At 48.9% G+C, this 23,389-nt stretch overlaps 1 protein-coding gene across 1 annotated transcript; it reads left to right on the top strand.

The window, feature by feature from the left end:
• Positions 1–445: 445 nt before the first annotated feature.
• FOXR1 (forkhead box R1) lies at positions 446–10,714 on the top strand. Its single transcript, XM_030829264.1, has 6 exons — positions 446–744; positions 8,166–8,240; positions 8,344–8,591; positions 8,829–9,055; positions 9,924–10,162; positions 10,640–10,714. The coding sequence occupies exons 1-6, from the start codon at positions 684–686 to the stop codon at positions 10,666–10,668; spliced, it is 879 nt and encodes a 292-aa protein (XP_030685124.1). The 5' UTR covers positions 446–683; the 3' UTR covers positions 10,669–10,714.
• The last annotated feature ends 12,675 nt before the right edge of the window (positions 10,715–23,389 follow it).

The raw sequence follows: 23,389 nt of genomic DNA, 5'->3' as shown, positions 1-23,389 counted from the left end.
ACTTCTGACCTCAGGTGATCCGTCCACCTCGGCCTCCCAGAGTGCTGGGATTACAGGCGTGAACCACTGCGTCCAGCCAAAAGACAAAAAAAATTTTTTTAATCAAATCACCATCCAGTGTAATTCCATCTCCACCATCTACTACAGATGTGATCGTGGATAAACCATAAACCTTTCACAACTTCTAGAAAGTAACTACTAATACTATTATGGTAGAAAGGATCAATGTTAAAGCAAAACTATAAAAATAAATAAATACGATCACGTGACCATGGCGCCTTTTCAATGAAATAAGCGTCGAGGGGCTTGGGCAAACGAGGATGCGGAAGATGGTCTGGGGTCCCTTCCGGATCCCCAGATCCTGGATCCCCGGCATGTAAGGGTAGAGTCAAGGAGGGTCTTCTTAAGCGTTCCTCGGCGCGGTCCTGAAGAGATTAAAGGCGTCAAATGGACCGCTCCACACCTGAGCTGCCGCCAAGCTAACTCAATCGGAGCCGGCGCATTTGAGAAGGCGCCTGTGAGGGTCGCTCCTCAGCCGCCGCGCTCCCACTCCGCGCTCCCACTCCGCGCCCCCACTCTGCGCCGCCGCGCCTCTGCCCGCCCCGAAGGTGGACGTGAAGCTCCAACACCTCGACTTCTGGGCCCGCCTCCATGGCCAGGTCCCGGGACTGCTGGACTGGGACATGGGGAACGAGCTTTTTCTGGCCTTCACCACATCTCACCTCCCCTTAGCGGAGCAGAAACGTGAGTAGCGGGTGGGGTGAGGTGGGGGGCTGGGCGTGGCGGAGGGGTGGCCTAGGGGCTCGGGGGACCCCGGGGCAGGGCGGCTCCCCAGCCTTCGCCCCCGCCTCCCAGGGAGGCTTGGGGGGCCGAGCCCCCCCCCCCCCCCGGCCCGGGCTTAGCTCCGCCGCCCCCCGCTCCACCCCCACTTGCGAACTCTACTCGGGAGTGGTTTGGGGGGTGGGGGGGTTCGCGCCTGACTCAATTGGAAGCTCCCGGAGGACAGCTGGTCTCACCTAAAAACGGAGGCTTTCCACCTTACGTCACCCGCCAGGCTCCCAGAACATTCCAAGGCCTCTTCTGGGTCTTCTCCTTGGCGCTGGTCGCCATTTGCTATACTGTATATTTCAGTTACTTTTCCGTCTCTTAAAAAAACAGGCCTCATCGTTTTATCCATGGCTGTGTTCTCACCTCTTAACATATTGCCTGACAGCTAGAAGTGCTCTGTACTTGGCCAAATGCTTGGTTGACCATCGCGATCTTTTAGGTTTTCTTTGTCTTCTTTGGACCTCAAGTGTGGAGAGTTGAGATAATTACTCCCCACATTCATGGTACTTTTTTGCCTGCAAGGCCCTTGGATTAACGCTTTTTTTTTTTTCAAAAATTTTTTTTGAGAGGGGGTCTTGCTCTGTCGCCCAGGCTGGAGTGCAGTGGCACGATCTCGGCTCACTGCAACCTCCGCCTCCCGGGTTCAAGCCATTCTCCCGCCTCAGCCTCCTGAGTAGCCTGGATTGCAGGCGTGCGCCACCAAGCCCTGTTAATTTTTTTTATTTTTAGTAGAGGCAGAGTTTCATCATGTTGCCCATGTAGGCCTCCCAAAAGTGCTGGCATTACAAGCCTGAGCCACCGCCCCCGGCCTTAACTCTTCCTTTTGCCCCTTAAGTCTCCACCCCTCCTTCCATTACCTCCACTACTCCCATTACCAACCCTAATCCATTTAACGTCTGTTTTCTCCACTCATTGTTTTTGAGAGCTGTTGTTTTAGGTTGCTAAATTCAGACGTGGTTCATTATTTCTGATTGTTGTTAGTATTCTATCGGCTCGGTGTCCCACCTTTTTAATTTTCTTTACACCTAGATTGCTTCCAACTCTTTGCCACCATAATTAATGCTAATGAACATTCTTTCTTGTTTCTTCATTCAAGAAATATGTATTGAGCACCTCCAACTGGCCTGGCACTGTTCTAGACACTCATGATACACAGTGAACAGAATAGACAAGGAAACTTACATTCTACTAGGGGCAGACAGATAATCCACAGAAGTATAATAAATGGGTAGATCATATAGTATGCTATAAAGTGATAATCTGCAATGGGGAAAGAACAGGAGAAGGAGACTCAGGAATAGGGGAAGGGTGTGGTGGCAGCTATAGTTTGTTTTTGTTTTTTGTTTTTTGAGATGGAGTCTGGCTCTGTTGCCCACGCTGGAGTTCAGTGGTGCGATCTCCTCTGCCCCCCGGGTTCAAGTGATTCTCCTGCCTCAGCCTCCCGAGTAGCTGGGACTACAGGCACGTGCCACCATGCCCGGCTAATTTTTGTATTTTTAGTAGAGACGGGGTTTCACTATGTTGGCCAGGCTAGTCTCGAACTCCTGACCATGATCCGCCATCTCAGCCTCCCAAAGTGCTGGCATTACAGGTGTGAGCCACCGCGCCCGGCCTTCTTTTTTTTTTTTTTTTTTTTTTTGACGTGGAGTCTCACTCTGTCACCCAGGCTGGAGTACAGTAGCGCAATCTCAGTTCACTGCACCCTCTGCCACCCAGGTTCAAGCGATTCTAGTGCTTCAGCCTCACCAGTAGCTGAGATTACAGGCATGCATCACCACACCCAGCTAATTTTTGTATTTTTAGTAGAAACAGGGTTTCACCATGTTGGCCAGGCTGGTCTCAAACTCCTGGCCTCAAGTGATCCGCTTCCCTCAGCCTCCTAAAGTGCTGGGATTACAGGTGTGAGCCACCGCGCCCGGCCACAGCTACAGTTTTAAATAAGATTGTGGGGTTGAACTCAATTAGGAACATAATATTTGAGCAAAGACTTGATAGGAGGGGAAGAGTGAGCCTAGAGGATACTTGCAGGGAAAGTGGTAAGGAGGTCAGTAAGGCTGGATGACAGTAAATAAAGAGTTCCAAAGCGTGTGGTTGAGAGCAGGAATGCCTGTCCTCTAAGGACTTTAGGGTTGACTCTGAGTCAGATGAGGATTGGTTGTAAGGTTTTGTTTGAGATAGGCTCTTGCTCTTGCTCAGGCTGGAGTGCGGTGGCACAATTACCTCCAGGCTCAAGCAATGCTCCCATCTCAGTCCCCAAAGTAGCTGCAACCACAGGCACAGGCCACCACACTGGCTAACTTTTTTACTATTTGTAGAGATGGGGATCTCCCTATGTTGCCCAGGCTGGTCTTGAACTCCTGGACTCAAGCAATCCTCCTACTTCCCAAATTGAGCAGAGGAGTGACATGCTCTCAGGGTCTGCTTCATGAGTGTGTGACCCGTGCAGTTGCCTAGGTGCCTGTGTTTGGCTTAATACACTGCTGTCACTGTCTTGAAATTTTTAATAATTTTTCAACGAGGAGCCTCATGTTTTCTTTACTGGACCCTACAAATTATGTGGCTAGTCCTGCATGATCTATATTTGAAAAGATCACTCTGCCTGTTGTGTTGAGGGTAGACTGTGGATGTACAGAGACTAGGAGGCTGCAGTAGTAATCCAGACGAGATGATGGTAGATTGGGCCAGGGTAGTAGCAGGGAGAACCAGCTGGCTATGCTAATGGATTGGATATGGAGTATAAGACAGACAATTGAGTATGAGCCTTCAAAGTGTTTTGACCTAGTGGAAGGATAGAGTTGCCTTGTACTGAGTGAGAGACAGGTTTAGGAAGGAAGATCAGGAATTCTGTTCTGGATATGCTGAGCTGGAGATCCTTAGACATCCAAGTAGAAGCATTGAGTCTGCAGTTGGATACATGAGCCTGGAGTTCTGGAGAGAAGTGGGGACTGCAGATGTAAATTTTGGGTCTTTTGGTATATGGGTGGAACTTAAGGAGTGAGAATAGAGGAGGAACAAGAATGAGCCCTGGGGGCAGTCCATTGTAAAGAGATTGGAGAGAAGAGAGATAACTAGCAAAAAAGACCATTGAGAATCAAAACTAGGGGGTCTGTGGTGTCCTGGAAACCAAGTGGAAAAAGCCTTTCAAGGAGGGAGGGGTTGGATGAGTGGAATGTAAGTGATGATTGGACTTAACTAAGCAGAGGTCCCTGGTTAGTGGTTTTAGTAAGTGGTAGAATAAAAAACCTGACTGAAGGAGGTTTAAGAATGGAAGGAGGGGAAGTAGAGGCAATGTGTTATGCCTCAACAGGAAATAAGATGGGATAATTTTTTTCTTTTTCTTTCTTTTTTTTAAGAGACAGGGTCTCTATCTGGTGCCCAGGCTGGAGTGCAGTGGCACCAGCACAGCTCACTGCAGCCTTGAGCAGCCTTGAACTCCTGGGCTCAAGTGATCCTCCTGCCTCAGCTTTCCAAAGCAGGCTGGGATTACAAGCATGAGCCACTGCACCTGGTCCCTAAAATGGGAGAATTAACAGCATGTTTGCATGCTGATGAGAATGACCCAACAAAGACAAAAAATTAGTGACACAGGAAAGAGAGGGGAAGATTTGTGGAACAATGTCCTTAAAAAAGCATGGGGGATCTGTGCCAAAGTGAGACACAGACATATAGAGGTGCTATCCTTGGGTTGCAATGAGATCACCAGTCCATTGATCCTATCACCTTTTCACTGTTTCAATCACTTGATATGTCCACCCTTATTCAACTAACTTGAATCCCATGGTCGGATATTATGCAGGTTCCCTGGATCATCTCTGGCTTTGGAGCACTTTGTTGGCCAAACCACAACCCTGACTAAATCCACCTCTGCCAAACGAGTGCACCAAAACCATAATTCAGTGGACTGGTGACCTCAGTGGGATCATAGTTGGGGTTGAGGGAGTTAGCCAGAAAGACACGAGGTGGTGCATTTTTATGTGGTGCATAAATGAGGTTACGGAGAGGTTGCAGTTGTTGATTTAGGTTATGCCTGAGGGAGTGTCCACAGTAGAGTAGAAGTCAAACTCGCTGGAGAAGAGTTCAATAAATAGCAAAGATCATGTTTCTGTTTTTGAAACAAGTTCTGGCTTTGTTGCCCAAGCTGGAGTGCAGTAGCGTAAGCTTGGCTCACTGCAACGTCCCTTTTCCCGCTCAAGCCATCCTCCCACTTCAGCCTCCTGAGTAGCTGGGACTACAGGCTCACACCACCACATTCGGCTAGATTATTATCTTTGTATTTTTTATAGAGATGGGGTTTCACCGTGTTGCCCAGGCTGATTTCAAACTCCTGGGCCCAAGCAATCCACCTGCCTAAGCCTCTTAAAGTGCTGGGATTACAGGCATGAGCCGCTGCACCTGGCCAGCAGCCAAGATTTAAGGCAGGAGTAGTGTTGGAAAGTGACAGCTAAACCAGGAGGTCAGTAGATGATTAGTATTAGTATATAAGGTCAGGAGATTGATTAGTATATAAGTTCCTGTATTCACTTGAATATATACATCCAGGAGCAGACAGTAAGATAGAGTAAATTGTAGTCCTGCCTGATTGCTCTTAACAAGGGCTGCTCCAGTTGATAAACAGAACTGCAGTATAAGAAGAGATTCTATTTCTTTGCATGTTTCTCAACACTTGGTATTATCTTTATAATTCCAGTCAATTTGATTATCTCATTATCTTACAGTGTTTTTCTTATTATTATTATTTTTTTTATTTTATTTTATTTTTTTTTTTGAGACGGAGTCTCGCTCTGTCACCCAGGCTGGAGTGCAGTGGCGCGATCTCGGCTCACTGCAAACTCCGCCTCCCGGGTTCACGCCATTCTCCTGCCTCAGCCTCTCCGAGTAGCTGGGACTACAGGCGCCCGCCACCACGCCCGGCTAATTTTTTTGTATTTTTAGTAGAGACGGGGTTTCACCGTGGTCTCGATCTCCTGACCTCGTGATCCGCCCGCCTTGGCCTCCCAAAGTGCTGGGATTACAAGCGTGAGCCACCGCGCCCGGCCACTTTTTCTTATTATTAATAATGCTGATCATCTTGTTAGCTATTCAGGTATCCCCTCCTTGTGAATGCGATTCGTATCATTTGTCCATTTCTAAGTTTGTGTTGACCTTTTACATATTGATTTGTAGGAGCTCTCTATATATCAGAGAACTGAGGCCAGGCGCGGTGGCTCACGCTTGTAATCCCAGCACTTTGGGAGGCCGAGGCGGGCGGATCGCGAGGTCAGGAGATCGAGACCACGGTGAAACCCCGTCTCTACTAAAAATACAAAAAAATAGCTGGGCGTGGTGGCGGGCGCCTGTAGTCCCAGCTACTTGGAGAGGCTGAGGCAGGAGAATGGCGTGAACCCGGGAGGCGGAGCTTGCAGTGAGCCGAGATCGCGCCACTGCACTCCAGCCTGGGTGACAGAACGAGACTCTGTCTCAAAAAAAAAAAAAAAAAAAAAAAAACTGAGAAATTTGGATTGAAGTTTTGCTGTCTATTTTGTTTGTTTGTTTGTCTGTTTGTTTTTTGCTTATGGTGATTTTTACTATGTTAGAACTTTTTTTGAGACAGAGTCTTGCTGTGTCACCTAGGCTGGACTGCAGTGGCACGATCTCAGCTCACTGCAACCTCTGCCTCCCAGGTTCAAGTGATTCTCCTGCCTCAGCCTCCCAAGTAGCTGGGACTACAGTTACGCGCCACCACACCTGGCTAATTTTTTGTACTTTTAGTAGAGATGGGGTTTCGCCATGTTGGGCAGGCTGGTCTCGAACTCCTGACCTCAAGTGGTCCACCTACCTTGGCCTCCCAAAGTGATGGGATTACAGGTGTGGGCCACCGCACCTGGCCAAACTTTAATTTTTGTGCTATAATATGTGCATAAAACTTATAGATTCATTTTGAGGGTAACTGGCATCTTAATAGTATGTATTATAAGTCTTTGTTCAAGTCTTTTAAGTTCTTTATGTAAGAGCTGAGATGGGAGGATTGCTTGAGTTGGGAGGTGGAGATTGCAGTGAGACGGTGTCACACCACTGCACTCCAGCGTGGGCAACCAAGCAAGACCCTGTCTCAAAAAAAAAACCTCAATTTTTATATCTTTTGCTTTTTCATTTTTGAATACTATGTTGAATATTAGCAACATAATAGGCATCCTCTCTAATTACTGAGCTCTCCGATAAGTATATCATTTCCCAAACAAAAGCCTAGATTCATCTGTAATATAATGACACTCATAGGGACAGTGAGGGGGCAAAAATAGTTTTTGTCCTGAACAACCAGTTAATGGTGGTGCCACTTGCTGAGACAAAGAATACAGGAAGGCCAGGCATGGTAGCTCATGCCTGTAATCCCAACATTTTGGGAGCTCGAAGCAGGAGGATTGCTTGAACCCAGGGGTTCGAGACCAGCCCAGGCAACATAGACCCTCATCTATACAAAAAATACAAAAATTGGGTTGGGCGCGGTGGCTCATGCCTGTAATCCCAGCACTTTGGGAGGCCGAGGCAGGCGGATCACGAGGTCAGGAGTTCGACACCAGCCTGGCCAATATGGTGAAACCACGTCTCTACTAAAAAATACAAAAATTAGCTGGGTGTGGTGGTGTGCGCCTGTAGTCCCAGCTTCTTGGGAGGCTGAGGCAGGAGAATCACTTGAACCCGGGAGGCAGAGGTTGCAGTGAGCCGAGATCACGCCACTACACTCCAGCCTGGGCGACAGAGTGAGACTCCATCTGAAAAAAAAAAAAAAAAATACAAAAATTAGTGGGGCGTAGTGGCGTGCACCTGTAGTTCCAGCTACCTGGGAGGCTGAGGTGGGAGAATCTCTTGAACACACCACTGCACTCCAGCCTGTGCAACAAAGCAAGACCCTGTCTTAAAAAGAAAAAAAAAAAAAAAAAAAACAAGAATACAGGAGGAAGAGCAAGAAGATGGAATTCAGTTTTAGAAGCGCATTTGAAGTGCCTATGGGCTACCCAAGTAAAGACATCCAGTAGGTAGTTCTCCTTAAGGGCTAGCACAGAATGCTAGGCTAGAGGTGAAGATTTGAGAGCTCTACATTTTTTTATAGATGTTAACTGAAGCCACAGGCATGCATGAGATCATTCAGGGATAGTATATGTAGAGTGAGAAGAAAAGAATGCAGAGGAGAATGAGAAGGTCAGAGAGGTAAAGGCAAAACCAGTAGAAGTAGAATGTGATGTTAACTCCCCAGGCAGGGCCCACAACCTTCTCCCAGAGAAGCCTGAAGGCCTAGGATCCTAGGGTCACAAAGGGATATCCTAGGATGTTTTGACTCTCTCTGTCTTTCTTTTTGCCAGTTGCCAGGTATAAACTCCGAATTGTTAAGCCACCAAAATTACCCCTAGAGAAAAAACCCAACCCTGATAAGGATGGTAAGTATTGAGTTCTCTGACCTGTTTATGTGGCCTGGGCTGGAGACCAGGGGCACCCAAAGCCAGTGGGCTGTGGCACACAATCTCCTTTTGTTCTGCACAGGTCCAGATTATGAGCCCAACCTCTGGATGTGGGTAAACCCCAACATCGTGTATCCTCCCGGAAAGCTGGAGGTCCCAGGACCTAAGAAGAGGGAGGATCTGACAAGCACACTCCCCTTCTCTCAGCCACCCCAGAAGGAGGAAGATGCCAGCTGCTCAGAGGCCACAGGGGTGGAATCACTGTCCCGGTCCTCCAGCAAGCAGTCTCCCCCTCGGAAGCGGTTTGCCTTTTCCCCCAGCACCTGGGAGGTATGGATTTTTGGGGATGGGAGCGGGACTTGGGCAGTAGGCAAGGGGCATGGGGAAGAGCCATTACAGTTCTGCTCTCTTAGCCATAGCAAAAGGTGAATGGGTTCAGAAATTACCTACATGCTTGGGTTGGGGAGAAGCCCAAATGGTGGCCTTAGACCACCCCCCCTTCCTGCCACTGCACCCTGGAGTAGAGGCTGAGGAGTCAGGACCAGCTCCTACTCTGTGCTCCTCTAGCTCACAGAAGAGGAGGAGGCTGAGGACCAGGAAGACACTTCCTCTGTGGCTCTCCCATCCCCTCACAAAAGGCCCCCCCTCCAGAGTCGGAGGCTTCGGCAAGCCAGCAGCCAGGCGGGGAGGCTCTGGTCCCGGCCCCCTCTCAATTACTTCCACCTAATTGCCCTGGCATTAAGAAACAGTTCCCCCTGTGGCCTCAACGTGCAACAGATCTACAGTTTCACTCGGTATGTGCCGGGGGCCCTGCGAGGAGGGGGAAGTGGGGGCCAGGGCCCTGGGCTGATGCCTTCCAATCCATCCCAGGCCCTGTGTTGCTGACCTGGTTTCCCTATCTGGGTCTGAGAGGACGAGTATGTTCCCAGTTCCCTTTTCCCAGGTGCATTTGTGCCCACATGTGTACAGGAACATAGCCATTCCCAGCCCCTTTCATGTCTAAAGAACCCTCCAACCTTTTTATGGCTTTAGTTCTTTTTTTTTTCTTTTTAACTAGTTTTCAGTGTTCTTTGGGTATAGTTCTCCTTTAAAACATACATTCACTTGGGTCAGGTAACAGTTTCCCCACCATCCTCTGAAGATCAGCCAGTCTAAAGTCAGGTTTCCCCAATAGTTCCCACCTGCTTCTGCTAGGATGGGACTGTCTGGCACAGCTCCCTGCACCCCCAGGGGTAGAGGGAACCCAGTTGAGAAGGATTTTCCATTTAGCTCAGATAGTCCTGCTCACAGTGTGAGGAAGGGAGTTTCTCGGGCCCTTTCCCAGTGTTAGGAGAAGTGCCTAATGTCTCAGGACAGGAATTTTCAAGTGGTGTCCGTCCTCAACCAAGATTCCTCTTACAGGAGCTGCTTGGCCTGATTCTGCTTTGTTTATGCTGTGGTCCAAGCCCTGGGCCCTCAGAGGGAGGGAGGGTTCAGGTGAGCCACGCACCATGTGGATGCTTTGCCACGTGCTCAGTCAGCAAAGAGCAACTCCAGGCCAACTTGCTACTATCCCCCTGGAGAGAAGGGCTGAAGCCCCTGGCCCCTGGGTAGAACATGCTCCAGAGGAGGGCATTCCTCAGACATAACATGCCTTTCCTTACCTCTCCTCCCTGTCCACAGAAAGCACTTCCCCTTTTTCCGGACGGCCCCGGAAGGCTGGAAGAATACTGTCCGTCACAATCTCTGTTTTCGAGACAGCTTTGAGAAAGTGCCTGTCAGCATGCAGGGCGGGGCCAGCACACGGCCTCGATCTTGCCTCTGGAAGTTGACCGAGGAGGGACACCGCCGCTTTGCAGAGGAGGCCCGCGCCTTGGCTTCCACTCGGCTAGAAAGTATCCAACAGTGCATGAGCCAGCCAGGTGTGAAGACTTGTCGTGCGTGGGCCCAAGGGGAAGAGACCTGAGGATCCTGACCCAAGGCCGAGTGTGGAAGCCTGGGTCACACCGTGGGGTGGGGGGATGCATCTTCTATAGGAAACAGGGAGATTAACAGTGATCTGAGACCCTCGGGTGATGCCTGCCTGAGGTGAGACCTCACCTACCAGTGTGGGACGTGATGTCCCAGGAATCCATGGGCAAACAACTAAGGGGCAACTGGCCTTACCAAGCCCAGCAGCCTAGGCAATAGTGAGCACACAACATGAGAAGCACAGTAATAGAGATTATGTACAAAGAGTACTTGTACTTTCCCTGGAGCAGTGCAGGGAGGCTTCAGAGAAGAGGCAGTATTTGAGCCTTGAGTGAAAGAAGCAGATCACCTGCTATGAGAGAGCATCCCAGGCCTAGGAAACAGCAATTGTGAAGCATAAACTCCTGAACTCTCTCCTTTTCTTACAGATGTGATGCCCTTCCTCTTTGATCTTTAACCCCAAGAAGCAACAGCCAGCTAATGCTTTATTAAAATTACCCTCAGTAGCCTTCTGTGTGTGTCTGTGGAGGTGGGGTCTCTAAGGATGGGGTTAAGGGTGGAGGTGGAGATCATCTCCAAGGTTGGAGATGGGACACCTTCAGCTTACAGATGCTCCAGGTGCCTGCTGTGCAGCAAAGGGAGTCTGTAATTTTCTTTCCTCAAAGGAGGAAAATGCACAGCCTTCTAAAGCATCTTGGAGCAATTTCCATTTTTCTGGATTATGAAGATAATCTTGGCTGGATGCAGTGGCTCACACCTGTAATCCAGCACTTTGGGAGGCTGAGGCAGGAAGATCCCTTGAGCACAGGAGGTCAAGGCTGCAGTCGGCCATGATCACACCACTGTACTTCAGCCTGGGCAACAGCAAGACTCCATCTGTAAAAATTATCCTGGGAGATGCCAGTTTGTAGCAGCCAATTCTGTAAGCACCACACATTCATTCAATTGATACTCCTTAAGTGGCTACTGTGTACCAAGCTCAGGATAGAATACAGGTGCCAGGGAGAACTGTGCTGCACTGTGTTAGCTGTAATAGCGGTGAGGGCATGTGCTAAGGAAGCATAGAAAGGTGCTTTAGGGAGGTGCCATGCTTTTTTTTTTTTTTTTTTTTTAAAGCTTACAGATGACTTTTTTGTGTGTGTGTGTGTGACAGTTTCACTCTTGCTGCCCAGGCTGGAATGCAATGGTGCAATCTCGGCCCACCGCAACCTCCACCTCCTGGGTTCAAGCGATTCTCCTGCCTCAGCCTCCCAAGTAGCTGGGATTACAGGCATGTACCACAAAGCCCAGCTAATTTTGTATATTTTTTAGTAGAGACGGGGTTTCTCCTTGTTGGTCAGGCTGATCTCGAATTTTCAACCTCAGGTGATCCACCCACCTTGGCCTCCCAAAGTGCTGGGATTACAGGTGTGAGCTGACTACAGCCTCGAACTCCTTGGGCTCAGGCAATCCTCCCACCTCAGCCTCCCAAGGAGCTGGGACTACAGGTGCGTACCACCACACCTGGCTAATTTTTTTTTTTTTTTTTGAGACGGAGTTTTGCTCTTGTTGCCCAGGCTGGAGTGCAATAGCACGATCTCTGCTCACTGCAACCTCCACCTCCTGGGTTCAAGCCATTCTTCTGCTGCAGCCTCCAAGGTAGCTGGGATTACAGGCATGCACCACCATACCCGGCTAATTTTGTATTTTTAGTAGAGTTTGGGTTTCTCCATGTTGGTCAGGCTGGTCTCAAACTTCCAACCTCAGGTGATCCATGTGCCTCTACCTCCCAAAGTGCTGGCATTACAGGTGTGAGCCACCTCACCCAGCCACACCCAGCTAATTTTTTAAATTTTTTGTAGAGATGGAGTCTCACTCTGTTTCCCAAGTTGGTCTTGAACTGCCAGGCTCAAGCAATCCACCTGGTTTGGTTTGATTTTTTTTTTTTTTTTGAGATGGAGTCTTGCCCTGTTGCCCAGGCTAGAGTGCAGTGGCACGATCTCGGCTCACTGCAACCTCTGCCTCCCGGGTTCAAGCAATTCTCCTACCTCAGGCTCCCAAGTAGCTCAGATTACAGGCACCTGCCACCAGGCCCCGCTAATTTTTGTATTTTTAGTAGATACGGGGTTTCACCATGTTGGCCAGGTTGGTCTCGATCCCCTGACGTTGTGATCCACCTGCCTCAGCCTCCCAAAGTGCTGGGATTACAGGCATAAGCCACAGCGCCTGGCCAACTGATATTTTGTTGATTGAAGATTTCAAACACATACAAAGTCGGTCTAATGAACCCCACATATCTGTCATCCAGCTTCATCTCCCCAGGCAATATTATTAACACATTCATTCCCCTTTCCTGGATCAGTGTGTGTGTGTGTGTGTGTTTGAGACAGAGTCTCGCTGTGTCGCCCAGAGTGGAATGCAGTGCCACGATCTCGGCTCACTGCAACCTCCACCTCCCGGGTTCAAGCAATTCTCCTGCCTCAGTCTACCGTGTAGTTGGGATTACAGGTGAGCGCCACCACGCCCAGCTAATTTTTGTATTTTTAATAGAGAGTTTCACCATGTTGCCCAAGCTGGTCTTGAACTCCTGACCTCAAGTGATCCGCCTGCCTTGGCCTCCCTGGATTATTTTGAAGCAATTTGTAGACATCATTTCTTTTCTCTAAAAAGACTCTGAACATGATACAATCATCACATTTAAAATTTTTAAAAAATGTATTAGGAATCATATTCCTAATTTTCTAACTTTTTAAATTTTTATTTATTTTAGAGATGAGGTCTCCCTGTGTTGCCAAGGCTGGTCTTAAACTCCTGGGCTCCCAAAGTGCTGGGATGACAGGTGTAAGCCACTATGCCTGGCCCTAATTTTCTATTTTCTCAGCTTATTAGCTGAAATACTTCTATAGAAAAATCTTCCTCTCTCAGGCTGGGCACAGTGGCTCATGCCTGTCATCCTGGCACTTTGGGAAGCCAAGGCAGGCAGATCTCTTGATCTTGGCCCAGCCAAGGCAGGCGGATCACCTGAGGTCAGGAGTTGGAGACCAGCCTGGCCAACATGGCGAAACCCCGTCTCTACTAAAAATACAAACATTAGCTGGGTGTGGTGGCACAAGCCTGTAATCCCAGCTACTCAGGGACTGAGGCAGGAAGATCACTTGAACCCAGGAGGTGGAGGTTGCAGTGAGCCGAGATCATGCCACTGCACTCCAGCCTGAGTGACAGAGGGAGACTTCGTCTCAAGAAAAACAGGGCCTGAGTTTCATTACCCTTCCCCATGCTGTTTGTCTCCAGCACACCCTCAGGAAAAGCCACTTGTGGAATAAGAGCCCTTGAGGCTGCAGGTCCCGCTGGGGGGCTGTGGCCTCCCTGGTTGCAGGGGACAGCCTCAGGGGAGGGACAGCTGGTAGCCTTAGATCTGTGGGGAATAGGGAGAAGCCTGAGGACAAGGAAGGAATGAGTGAGGTTCAGGGCTGTTTAGGGATCCCACACTCAGTGCTTAGGGACAATGCCAGATCTCACTCCCTCTCCGCTCTTCCCTCCTGCCCAACAGGCCTGCACAGAAACAAAGCTCTGCCTTCAAGGCCACCACTGCCCACCTGGGCTGGGCATCACTCATGTCTTGAAGTGGCAGTGAGTGGTGCTTCACTCTTGAGAGAGTGGCTCCCTTGTCCAGAGGGCTCCCAGGTCTCTGCAACTGACCAGGGTTGGGGTAGTCTCACTTTTTCATTTTTCCTCCCTGCTTTCCTTGCTGGTAACTCCCATCTGATGTAGCTCCCACCTCCTCATTTAAATTTTTATTTATTTTTTGTCTTTGAGATAGGGCCATGCAGTGGCACAATCATAGTTCATGTGCAGCCTTGAACTCCTGGGCTCAAGCAATCCTCCACCTCCTGGGTTCAAGCAGTTCTCCTGCCTCCAAGCAGTTCTCCTGCCTCAGCCTCCCGAGTAGCTGGGATTACAGACCCTCGACACCACATCTGGCTAATTTTTTGTATTTTTAGTAGAGATAGGGTTTCACCGTATTGTTCAGGCTGGTCTCAAAACTCCTGACCTCAGGTGATCCACCTGCCTCGGCCTCCTAAAGCGCTGGGATTGCAGGTGTGGTCACTGCACCCGGCCTGGATGCTGATTTCTAAGTGATAGCCACTGAAGGAGTGGGTGAGGGGGACCAGGTCAGGTCATTTGCTCTGGGCCCACCCAGAGCTATCCTGCAGCCAGAGCCTCTTTCCTACCACCCTAGTCTATTCAGCTCCCAGGAAGGAGATGGTCCTGAGTCCCAAGCTCTGCTTTCATCTGATTTGGCCTCAATTTGTCCACGTCATCTGCACTTCGTATACAGCCTTATCGCTGTGCACATTCATGTTAACATCAGGGGTTTTTTTGCTTTGTTTTTGTTTTTTGAGATGGAGTCTCACTCTGTTGCCCAGGCTGGAGTGCAATGGAGCAATCTTGGCTCATTGCAACTTCTGCCTCCCAGGTTCAAGCGATTCTCCTGCCTCAGCCTCCCAAGCAGCTGGGACTGTAGGCGTGCACCACCATATCTGGCTAATTTTTGTATTTTACTAGAGACGAGGTTTCGTCATGTGGCCCAGGCTGGTCTCAAACTCCTGAGCCCTGGCAATCCACTCGCCTCGGCCTCCCACAGTACTAGATTACGGGCGTGAGCCACCACACCTAGCCAACATCAGGTTTAAGTTGCAAGTGGATCCCAAAATGCAGCAGATCAGAAAGAAAGTACAAAACAATACAGCGTTTACTGAGAAAAAAATCTGCCTTTGCCCACTTTGCTCTCAACTCCTATACTCGCACCTAGTTTTCGCTTATCAATTATTTTGTTATTTTTCTTTTTTTAGGCAGAATCGCAATCCCGGCTCACTGCACCCTCCACCTCCCAGGTTCAAGCAATTCTCCTGCCTCAGTCTCCTGAGTAGCTGGGACCACAGGTACGTGCCATCACGTCCTGCTAATTTTTGTATTTTTAGTAGAGATGGGGTTTCACCATGTTGCCCAGGCTGGTCTTGTACCCTCCCTGAGGTCAAGCGATCCACCCACATCAGCCTCTCAAAGTGTTGGGATTACAGGTGTGAGCCACCGTGCCTAGACTTCAACAATTATTTGTTAAGCATTTTCACTATACCAGGCCCTTGCCAGGTGTTAGGGATACAGCAAAGAAACCCAAATGGTTCCTCACAGTTTTCAGTCTAGATGTAAAGATACCAAACTAATACACTAATTATGTGCAATAATGCACAATGGTAATACTAAGTAAAGATTGGGTTATTGGCCAAGCACGGTGGCTCATGCCTGTAATCCCAGCACTTTGGGATGCCCAAGCAAGATCACCTGAGGTCAGGAGTTCAAGACCAGCCTGGCCAACATGGTGAAACCTTGTCTCTACAAAAATACAAAAATTAGCTGGACATGATGGTGGGTGCCTATAATCCCAGCTACTCGGGAGGCTGAGGTGGGAGAATCACTTGAACCTGAGAGGCGGAGGTTGCAGTGAGAAGAGATCGTGCCATTGCACTCCAGCCTGAGCAACAGAGTGAGACTCCTTCTCAAAAAAAAAAAAAGAAAAAGACAGGGTTATTTTGAGAGAAAGCAATATTGGCATCTAATTTAGATTGGAGGGGAGATCAGAGAGGACCTTTCTAAGAAAGTGACATTTTAACTGAGACCTGTAGCATGATGAGAAGTTAGCCAGGCTGAAGAACAGAAAGGAAAAGCATTCTTTTTTTTTTTTCTTTTTTTTTTTTTTTGAGACAGAGTCTTGCGCCATCGCCCAGGCTGGAATGCAATGGCACGATCTTGGCCCACTGCAACCTCTGCCTCCCGGGTTCAAGCTTCTCCTGCCTCAGCCTCCCGAGTAGCTGGGATTACAGGGGCACACCACCACACCCGGCTAACTTTTTGTACCTTTAGTAGAGACAGGGTTTTACCATGTTGGCCAGGCTGGTCTCGAACTCCTGACCTCTTGATCTCCCCGCATTGGCTTCCCAAAGTGTTGGGATTACAAGCGTGAGCCGCCGCCCCAGGCCAGAGGAAAAGCATTCTAATAGAGGCGTTAGAATGGACAAAGCCCTGGAGGTAGAGACATACCTTGGCCTTTTGAGCAAATGGGGATTAGACCATGGAAGACAGAATACACTAAACAAGGGCAGAAAGATCCAAGGTAAAACTGGGAGAGGGGCAGGGTAGGCTTTCCTAGGCTATGACAGGGCATTTGAATTTTTTTCCAGTATGGTGGAAAGTAATTGAAGTAACTTACGTAACCGTTTGTTGTTGTCATTGTTGTTAATCACAATTAGCCATTCATTGAAAGTGGCTTGTTGTGGGGGGAAGCCAACATGGAAGCAGGAACACCCATTAGGAGGTGACTGCAGTAAATCAGGCTGGTTGGAGTAGTAGTGGCAGTAGAGATGGAGACAGGCAGAAGAGCAATTTGATGATGCATCGTGGAGGTCGAAAAAACAAGTCAATAGTATTGACTACAGGAGAATAAAAGGCAAGAATGGCCAGGCATGGTGGCTCACACCTGTAATCCTAGCACTTTGGAAGGCCGAGGCGGGCGGATCACGAGGTCAGGAGATCGAGACCATCCTGGCTAACACAGTGAAACCCCATCTCTACTAAAAATACAAAAAATTAGCCGGTGTGGTGGCAGATGCCTGTATTCCCAGCTACTCAGGAGGCTGAGGCAGGAGAATGGTGTGAACCCGGGAGGTGGAGCCTGCAGTGAGCCAAGATCGCGCCACTGCACTCCAGCCTGGGTGACAGAGCGGCACTCCGTCTCAAAAAAAAAAGAAAAGGCAAGAATGACTCTGAGGTTTTTGGTTTGAGCAAGTAGGTGAATGGTGAGGAGAGGAAGCCTGCAGGAATAGCAGGTTTGAACGTTCTGTGTTTAGTATCTGTGAGACAACGCCGGGCACGATGGCTCACTCCTGTAATCCCAGTACTTGGGGAGGCAGAGGTGGGTGGACCACTTGAGCCCAGGAGTTGGAAACCAGCCTGGGCAACCTGGTGAGACCTCCTCTCTACAAAAAATAAATAAGCTGGGCGTGGTGGCGTGTGCCTGTGGTCCCAGCTACTTGGGAGTTTGAGGTGGGAGGATTGCTTGAGCCCGGGGCGGGTCAAGGCTGCAGTGAGTCATAATTGTGCCACTGCACTCCAGCCTTAGTAGTGACAGAGTGAGATCCTGTCTCCAATTTAAAAAAAAAAAAAGGAATCTGTGAGGCCAGGCGCGGTGGCTCACACCTATAATCCCAGCACTTTGGGAGGCTGAGGTGGGAGGATCACTTGAGTTCAGGAGTTTGAGACCAGCCTGGCCAACATGGTGAAACACTGTCTCTACTAAAAATGCAGAAATTAGCCAGGTACGGTGGCTCACGCTTGTAATCCCAGCACTTTGGGAGGCTGAGGTGGGCAGATCATGAGGTCAGGAGTTTGAGACCAGACTGGCCAACAGGGTGAAACCCTGTCTCTACTAAAAACACAAAAATTAGCTGGGCATGGTGGCGGGTGCCTGTAATCCCAGATACTTGGGAGGCTGAGGCAGGAGAATCGCTTGAACCCGGGAGGTAGAGGTTGCAGTGAGCCCAGCCGAGATCGCGCCACTGCACTCCAACCTGGGTGACAGAGCTAGATACCGTCTCAAAAAAAAAAAAAAAAGAAAAAAAAATTAACCGGACGTGGTGGCACGGGCCTGTAATCCCAGCTACACAGGAGACTGAGACAAGAGAATTGCTTGAACCCAGGAGGCAGAAGTTGCCCTGAGCTGAGATCGCACTGCTGCACTCCAGCCTGGGTGACAGAGCAAGACTCCGCCTCAAAAAAAAAAAAGCGGGGGGTGGGGCCGGGCACAGTGGCTCACGCCTGTAATCCCAGCACTTTGGGAGGCCAAGGTGGGTGGATCACCTGAGGTGGGGAGTTCGAGACCAGCCTGACCAACATGGAGAAACCCCGTCTCTACAAAAAAAAAAAAATACAAAATTACCTGGGTGTGGTGGCATATGCCTGTAATCCCAGCTACTCGGGAGGCTGAGGCAGGAGAATTGCTTGAGCTTGAACCCAGGAGGCGGAGGTTGTGGTGAGCTGAGATTGCGCCATTGCACTCCAGCCTGGGCAACAAGAGCAAAATTCCATCTCAAAAAAAAAAAAAAAAAAAAAAAAAGGAATCTGTGAGACATCAGGGTGGTTATGTCAATGTCAAGTAGATAGTTATAAGTCTGGAGTTCAGAAGAGAAGTCTGAGCTGAAAATGTAAATACACTGAGAGTCATCAGTATATAGATGGCATTTAATATCAAGCTCTATGTACTGACATCGAAAGATATCCATAAGGCCAGGCACGGTGACACACGCCTGTCATCTCAGCACTTTGGGAGGCTGAGGCAGGTGGATCACTTGAGTTCGAGAGTTCGAGACCAGCCTGACCAACATGGAGACACCCTGTCTCTACTAAAAATACAAAATTAGCCGGGCGTGGTGGTGTATGCCTGTAATCCCAGCTACTTGGGAGGCTGAGGCAGGAGAATCGCTCAAACCCGGGAGGCGGAGGTTGTTGTGAGCTGAGATGGCACCATTGCACTCCAGCCTGGGCAACAAGAGTGAAACTCCATCTCAAAAGAAAAAAAAAAGAAAACCACAATACATTTTGAGGAATTAAAAAAGAGTAGCAGAACAGTGTGTTCAAAATTACTCCAAATATGGCAGAAATTATGTTCATATATATATAAAGTCTAAACAGAGAAAACATCTTGATCAATATAGGTGTCAAACAGCAATGGCCATCTTTGAGGAGTGGGTAGGCAACATAAATGGGGCAATTGTTTGTAGCCTCTGTACAGTTTTTGTTTTTTACAAGAAATTGCTTTTTACAATTTTTCTTTTTCTTTTTCTTTTTTTTTTGAGACTGAGTCTTGCTCTATTACCTAGGCTGGAATGCAGTGGTAAGATCTCAGCTCACTGCAACCTCCGCCTCCCGGGCTCAAGTAATCGTCCTATCTCAGCCTTCCTGGTAGCTGGGACCACAGACACACACAATCCTGCCTGGCTAATTTTTTATATTTTTAGTAGAGAAGAGGTTTTGCCATGTTGCCGAGGCTGGTCTCAAACTCCTGAGCTCAAGCAATCTGCCTGCTGGGATTACAGGCGTGAGCCACCATGTCCAGCCTATAGTTTTTGTTTGTCTGTTTGTTTTTTGAGACAGTCTAGCTCTGTCACCCAGGCTTGAGTGCGGTAGCATGATCTCAGCTCACTGCAACCTCAGCCTCCTGGTTTCAAGTGATTCTCGTGCCTCAACCTCCTGAGTAGCTGGGATTACATGTGAGCACCAATACACCAGGCTTTTTGTATTTTTAGTAGAGACCAGGTTTTGCTATTTTGGCCACATGTTGGCCAGGCTGGTTTTGAACTCCTGATCTCAACTGATCCACCTACCTTGGCCTCCCAAAGTGCTGGGATTACAGGCATGAACCACTGCACCTGGGCTACAATTTTTAATAAAGGAATTTTTTACAATTTTTTTTTTGAGACGAAGTCTCGCTCTGTCACTCAGGCTGGAGTGCAATGGTGCAATCTCAGCTCACTGCAACCTCTGCCTCTGGGTTCAAGCGATTCTCTTGCATCAGCTTCCTGAGTAGCTGGGATTACAGGTGCGTGCCAGCATGCCTGGCTAATTTTTGTATTTTTAATAGAGACACGGTTTCACCATGTTGGTCAGGCTGGTCTCAAACTCTGGACCTCGTGATCCACCCGCCTTGGCCTCCCAAAGTCCTGGGATTACAGGCGTGAGCCACCATGCCCGGCCCATTTTTTTACAATTTTTAAGGAAAGCTACCCATGAGCCCATTTGGTAGCTTGATACTACTAATTAGCAGGCTGTTAGGTGCGTGCTTCCTGGGCTCCTTCCATGCACTAACTCCCACCACTAAAGGGCATCTTAACCTCAGGGTGCCTGGGTTTTGATGGTTTTTACTTAATTTGACAAGCGTACATAGAGGGCCACCATCTGTTAATTGTCAGGCATGAATAGAACACAATCCCTGCACATGAGGAGCCTTTTTTTTTTGAGACAGAGTCTCACTCTGTCACCCAGGCTGGAGTGCAGTGGCGCAATCTCGGCTCACTGCAAACTCCACCTCCCGGATTCACCCCAGTCTCCTGCCTCACCACCCGAGTAGCTGGGACTACAGGTGCCCACCACCATGCCTGGCTAATTTTTTGCATTTTTAGTAGAGATGGAGTTTCACCGTGTTAGCCAGGATGGTCTTGATCTCCTGACCTTGTGATCCGCCTGCCTCGGCCTCCCACAGTGCTGGGATTACAGGCGTGAGCCACTGCGCCCGGCCAAGGAGCTTTTCAATTATTGGTTTTCAACTGACTACCAGACAAAAATGATGACAGGATGAGCAAAGGACCTTGGAGTTGAGAAATTAATTCTTCAGGGACAACTCTGGAAGGCTTCACAAAGGGGTGACATTTCATTCTTTCAATAAACATTGATTCAGAGCTTACCATATGCCAGATAAAGTCATCAGCTTCAAGGAAATTACTTCTAGTTCATATTTCAGAGCCTTATATAATAGAAAATTTGTGAGGCAGGATTGGAAAGATGTAAATTCCAGGCAGAGGGGCTGAAGATGCTGAAGTTCGTAGGAGCAGACTAGAGTATGGAGGATATACGGAGCGTAATAGAGCAGACACTTGGAAACCAGTTAGAAAGATTTTACGTGAACCCAAGCAAAAGAGGAGAATTGAAATGAGGTATGCTCTGAGTTTAAAAAAAATGTAAGATAGGCTGGGTGCGGTGGCCCATGCCTGTAATCCCAGCACTTTTAGAGGCCGAGGCAGGAGGATCCCTTGAGCCCAGGAGTTCAAGCCCAGCCTGGGCAACATAGCGCAACCCTGTCTCTATTTTTTATATTATATATATATATATAATTTTTTTTAAGGGTGGGGGCTGGGCGTGGTGGCTCATGCCTGTAATCCTAGCACTTTGGGAGGCCAAGGTGGGCAGATCACCTGAGGTCGGGAGTTCAAGACTAGCTTGGCCAACATAGTAAAACCCCGTCTCTACTAAAATACAAAAATTAGCCGGGCATGATGGTGGGTGCCTGTAATCCCAGCTACTCAGGAGGCTGAGACAGGAGAATTGCTTGAACCCGAGAGACAGTGGTTGCAGTGAACGGAGATCACACCACTGCACTCTAGCTTGGACAGCTGAGTGAGGCTCCGTCTCAAAAAAAAAAAAAGGAAGACAGCTGGGCATGGTGGCACACCCTGTGGTCCTAGCTACTCAGGAGGCTGAGGTGGGAGGATCTCTTGAGCCCAGGAGTTCTAGACTGTAATGCATTATGCAGTTTGGGTGTCCACACTAAGTTCAGCATCAATATGGTGACCTCCCAGGACAGGGGACTATCCAGGTTGTCTATGGAGGGGTGAAACAGCCCAGGTCGGAGATGGAGCAGGTCAAAACTCCCAAGCTGGGCTGGTCTGATGGTAGTGGGTTATTAGAATTTAATAACATTAGTGTCACTAAAGTTGGTATACAACCCCCCACTGCTAAATATGACTGGCTTAAACATTTTTTTTTAAAACCCCAAAGCTCCCATGCTGATCAATAGTAGGTTGGCACCTGTCAACAACCACTGCACTCCAGCCTGGGCAACACAGAAATACCCTGTTTCAAAAAATAAATGGGGACAGACCCCTTAAACATATTAGAAGTCCAGTGAATAAGACAACTTGTGTGCGGTGGATGTTGGGTGGGGTTGAGTAAAAGGGAAGATGTTGAGTTCCATTTGACACAAGCCAAGTTCCAGGTGCATTGTCTTATGCCTGTAATCCCAGCACTTTGACCAGCCCAGCGTGGGAGTTTTACGCCTGTAATCCTGGCACTTTGGGAGGCCGAGGCGGGTGGATCACCTGAGGTCAGGAGTTTGAGACCAGCCTGACCAACATGGTGAAACCCTATCTCTACTAAAAATACAAAATTTAGCCAGGCATGGTGGCGCACACCTGTAATCCCAGCTACTCAGGAGGCTGAGACAGAAGAATCACTTGAACCCAGGAAGCAGAGGTTGCAGTGAGCCAGATCTAACCACTGCACTCCAGCCTGGGCGACAGAGCAAGACTACGTCTCAAAAAAAAAAAAAAAAAGCCTGGAAGTTTGGGGTGAGTTATTCTGGGTTTGTTTTTGTTTTTGTTTTTTGAGATAGAATCTCACTCTGTTGCCCAGGCTGGCAGGCTGGAGTGTGCAGTGGCGCAATCTCGGCTCACTGCAACCTCCACCTCCTGGGTTCAAGTGATTCTCCAGCCTCAGCCTCCTGAGTAGTTGGTACTACAGGTGCGTGCCACCACACCCGACTAAGTTTTTGTATTTTTAGCAAAGACAGGGTTTCACCGTGTTAGCCAGGATGGTCTCGATCTCCTGACCTTCTGATCTGCCCACCTCTGCTTCCCAAAGTGCTTGCTGGGATTACACGCGTCAGCCACCACACCCGGCTTTTTTTTTTCTTTTTGAAACAAGGTCTCATTTTGTTGTCCAGGATAGAGTGCAGTGGCACAAACACAGCTCATTGCTACAGCCTCAACCTCCCAGGCTCAAGCAATCCTCCTGCCTCAGCCCCCCAAGTAGCTGGGACCATAGGCACATGTCACCAGGCCCAGCTAATTTTTGTTTTGTTTTTGTTTAAGAGTCTTGCTCTGCCACCCAGGCTGGAGTGTAGTGGCGCAACAGGCTCACTGCAACCCCTGCCTCCTGGGTTCAAGCGGTTCCCCTGCCTCAGCCTCTCGAGTAGCTGGGACTACAGACACGTGCCACCACACCAGGCTAATTTTTCTATTTTTAGTAGAAATGGGGTTTTGCCATGTTGGCCAGCCTGGTCTTGAACTCCTGACCTGAGGTGATCTGCCCGCTTAGCCTCCCAAAGTGCTGGGATTACAGGCGTAAGCCACCGCACCCAGCAGTACTTTTTTGTAGAGACAGGGTTTCGCCATGTTGGCCAGGCTGCTCTCAAATGCCTGTGTGCAAGCCATCTGCCCACCTCGGTTTCCTAAACTACTGGGATTACAGGCATGAACCACTACACCCAGCCTCCAGGCTTTAACTTGGTGGTGTCATTCACTGGGAGGATGAAAATAGGGGATGTCCTGAAGAGGAAGATGTTGAGTTCCATTTGACACAAGCCGAATTCCGAT

This window comes from Nomascus leucogenys, chromosome 15 (genome assembly GCF_006542625.1).
Source record: "Nomascus leucogenys isolate Asia chromosome 15, Asia_NLE_v1, whole genome shotgun sequence".
In the NCBI taxonomy this organism is placed as follows: Eukaryota; Metazoa; Chordata; class Mammalia; order Primates; family Hylobatidae; genus Nomascus; species Nomascus leucogenys.
The sequence above is the reverse complement of the archived record's forward strand: the minus strand, read 5'-3'. Positions and strand labels throughout refer to the sequence as shown.

Coding starts and splice junctions, on each gene's coding strand:
- FOXR1 (XM_030829264.1), top strand. CDS start 684: ATGGGGAACGAGCTTTTTCTGGCCTTCACCACATCTCACCTCCCCTTA. Junction 745..8,165: donor CCCCTTAGCGGAGCAGAAAC/GTGAGTAGCGGG, acceptor TCTTTTTGCCAG/TTGCCAGGTATAAACTCCGA. Junction 8,592..8,828: donor TTTCCCCCAGCACCTGGGAG/GTATGGATTTTT, acceptor GTGCTCCTCTAG/CTCACAGAAGAGGAGGAGGC.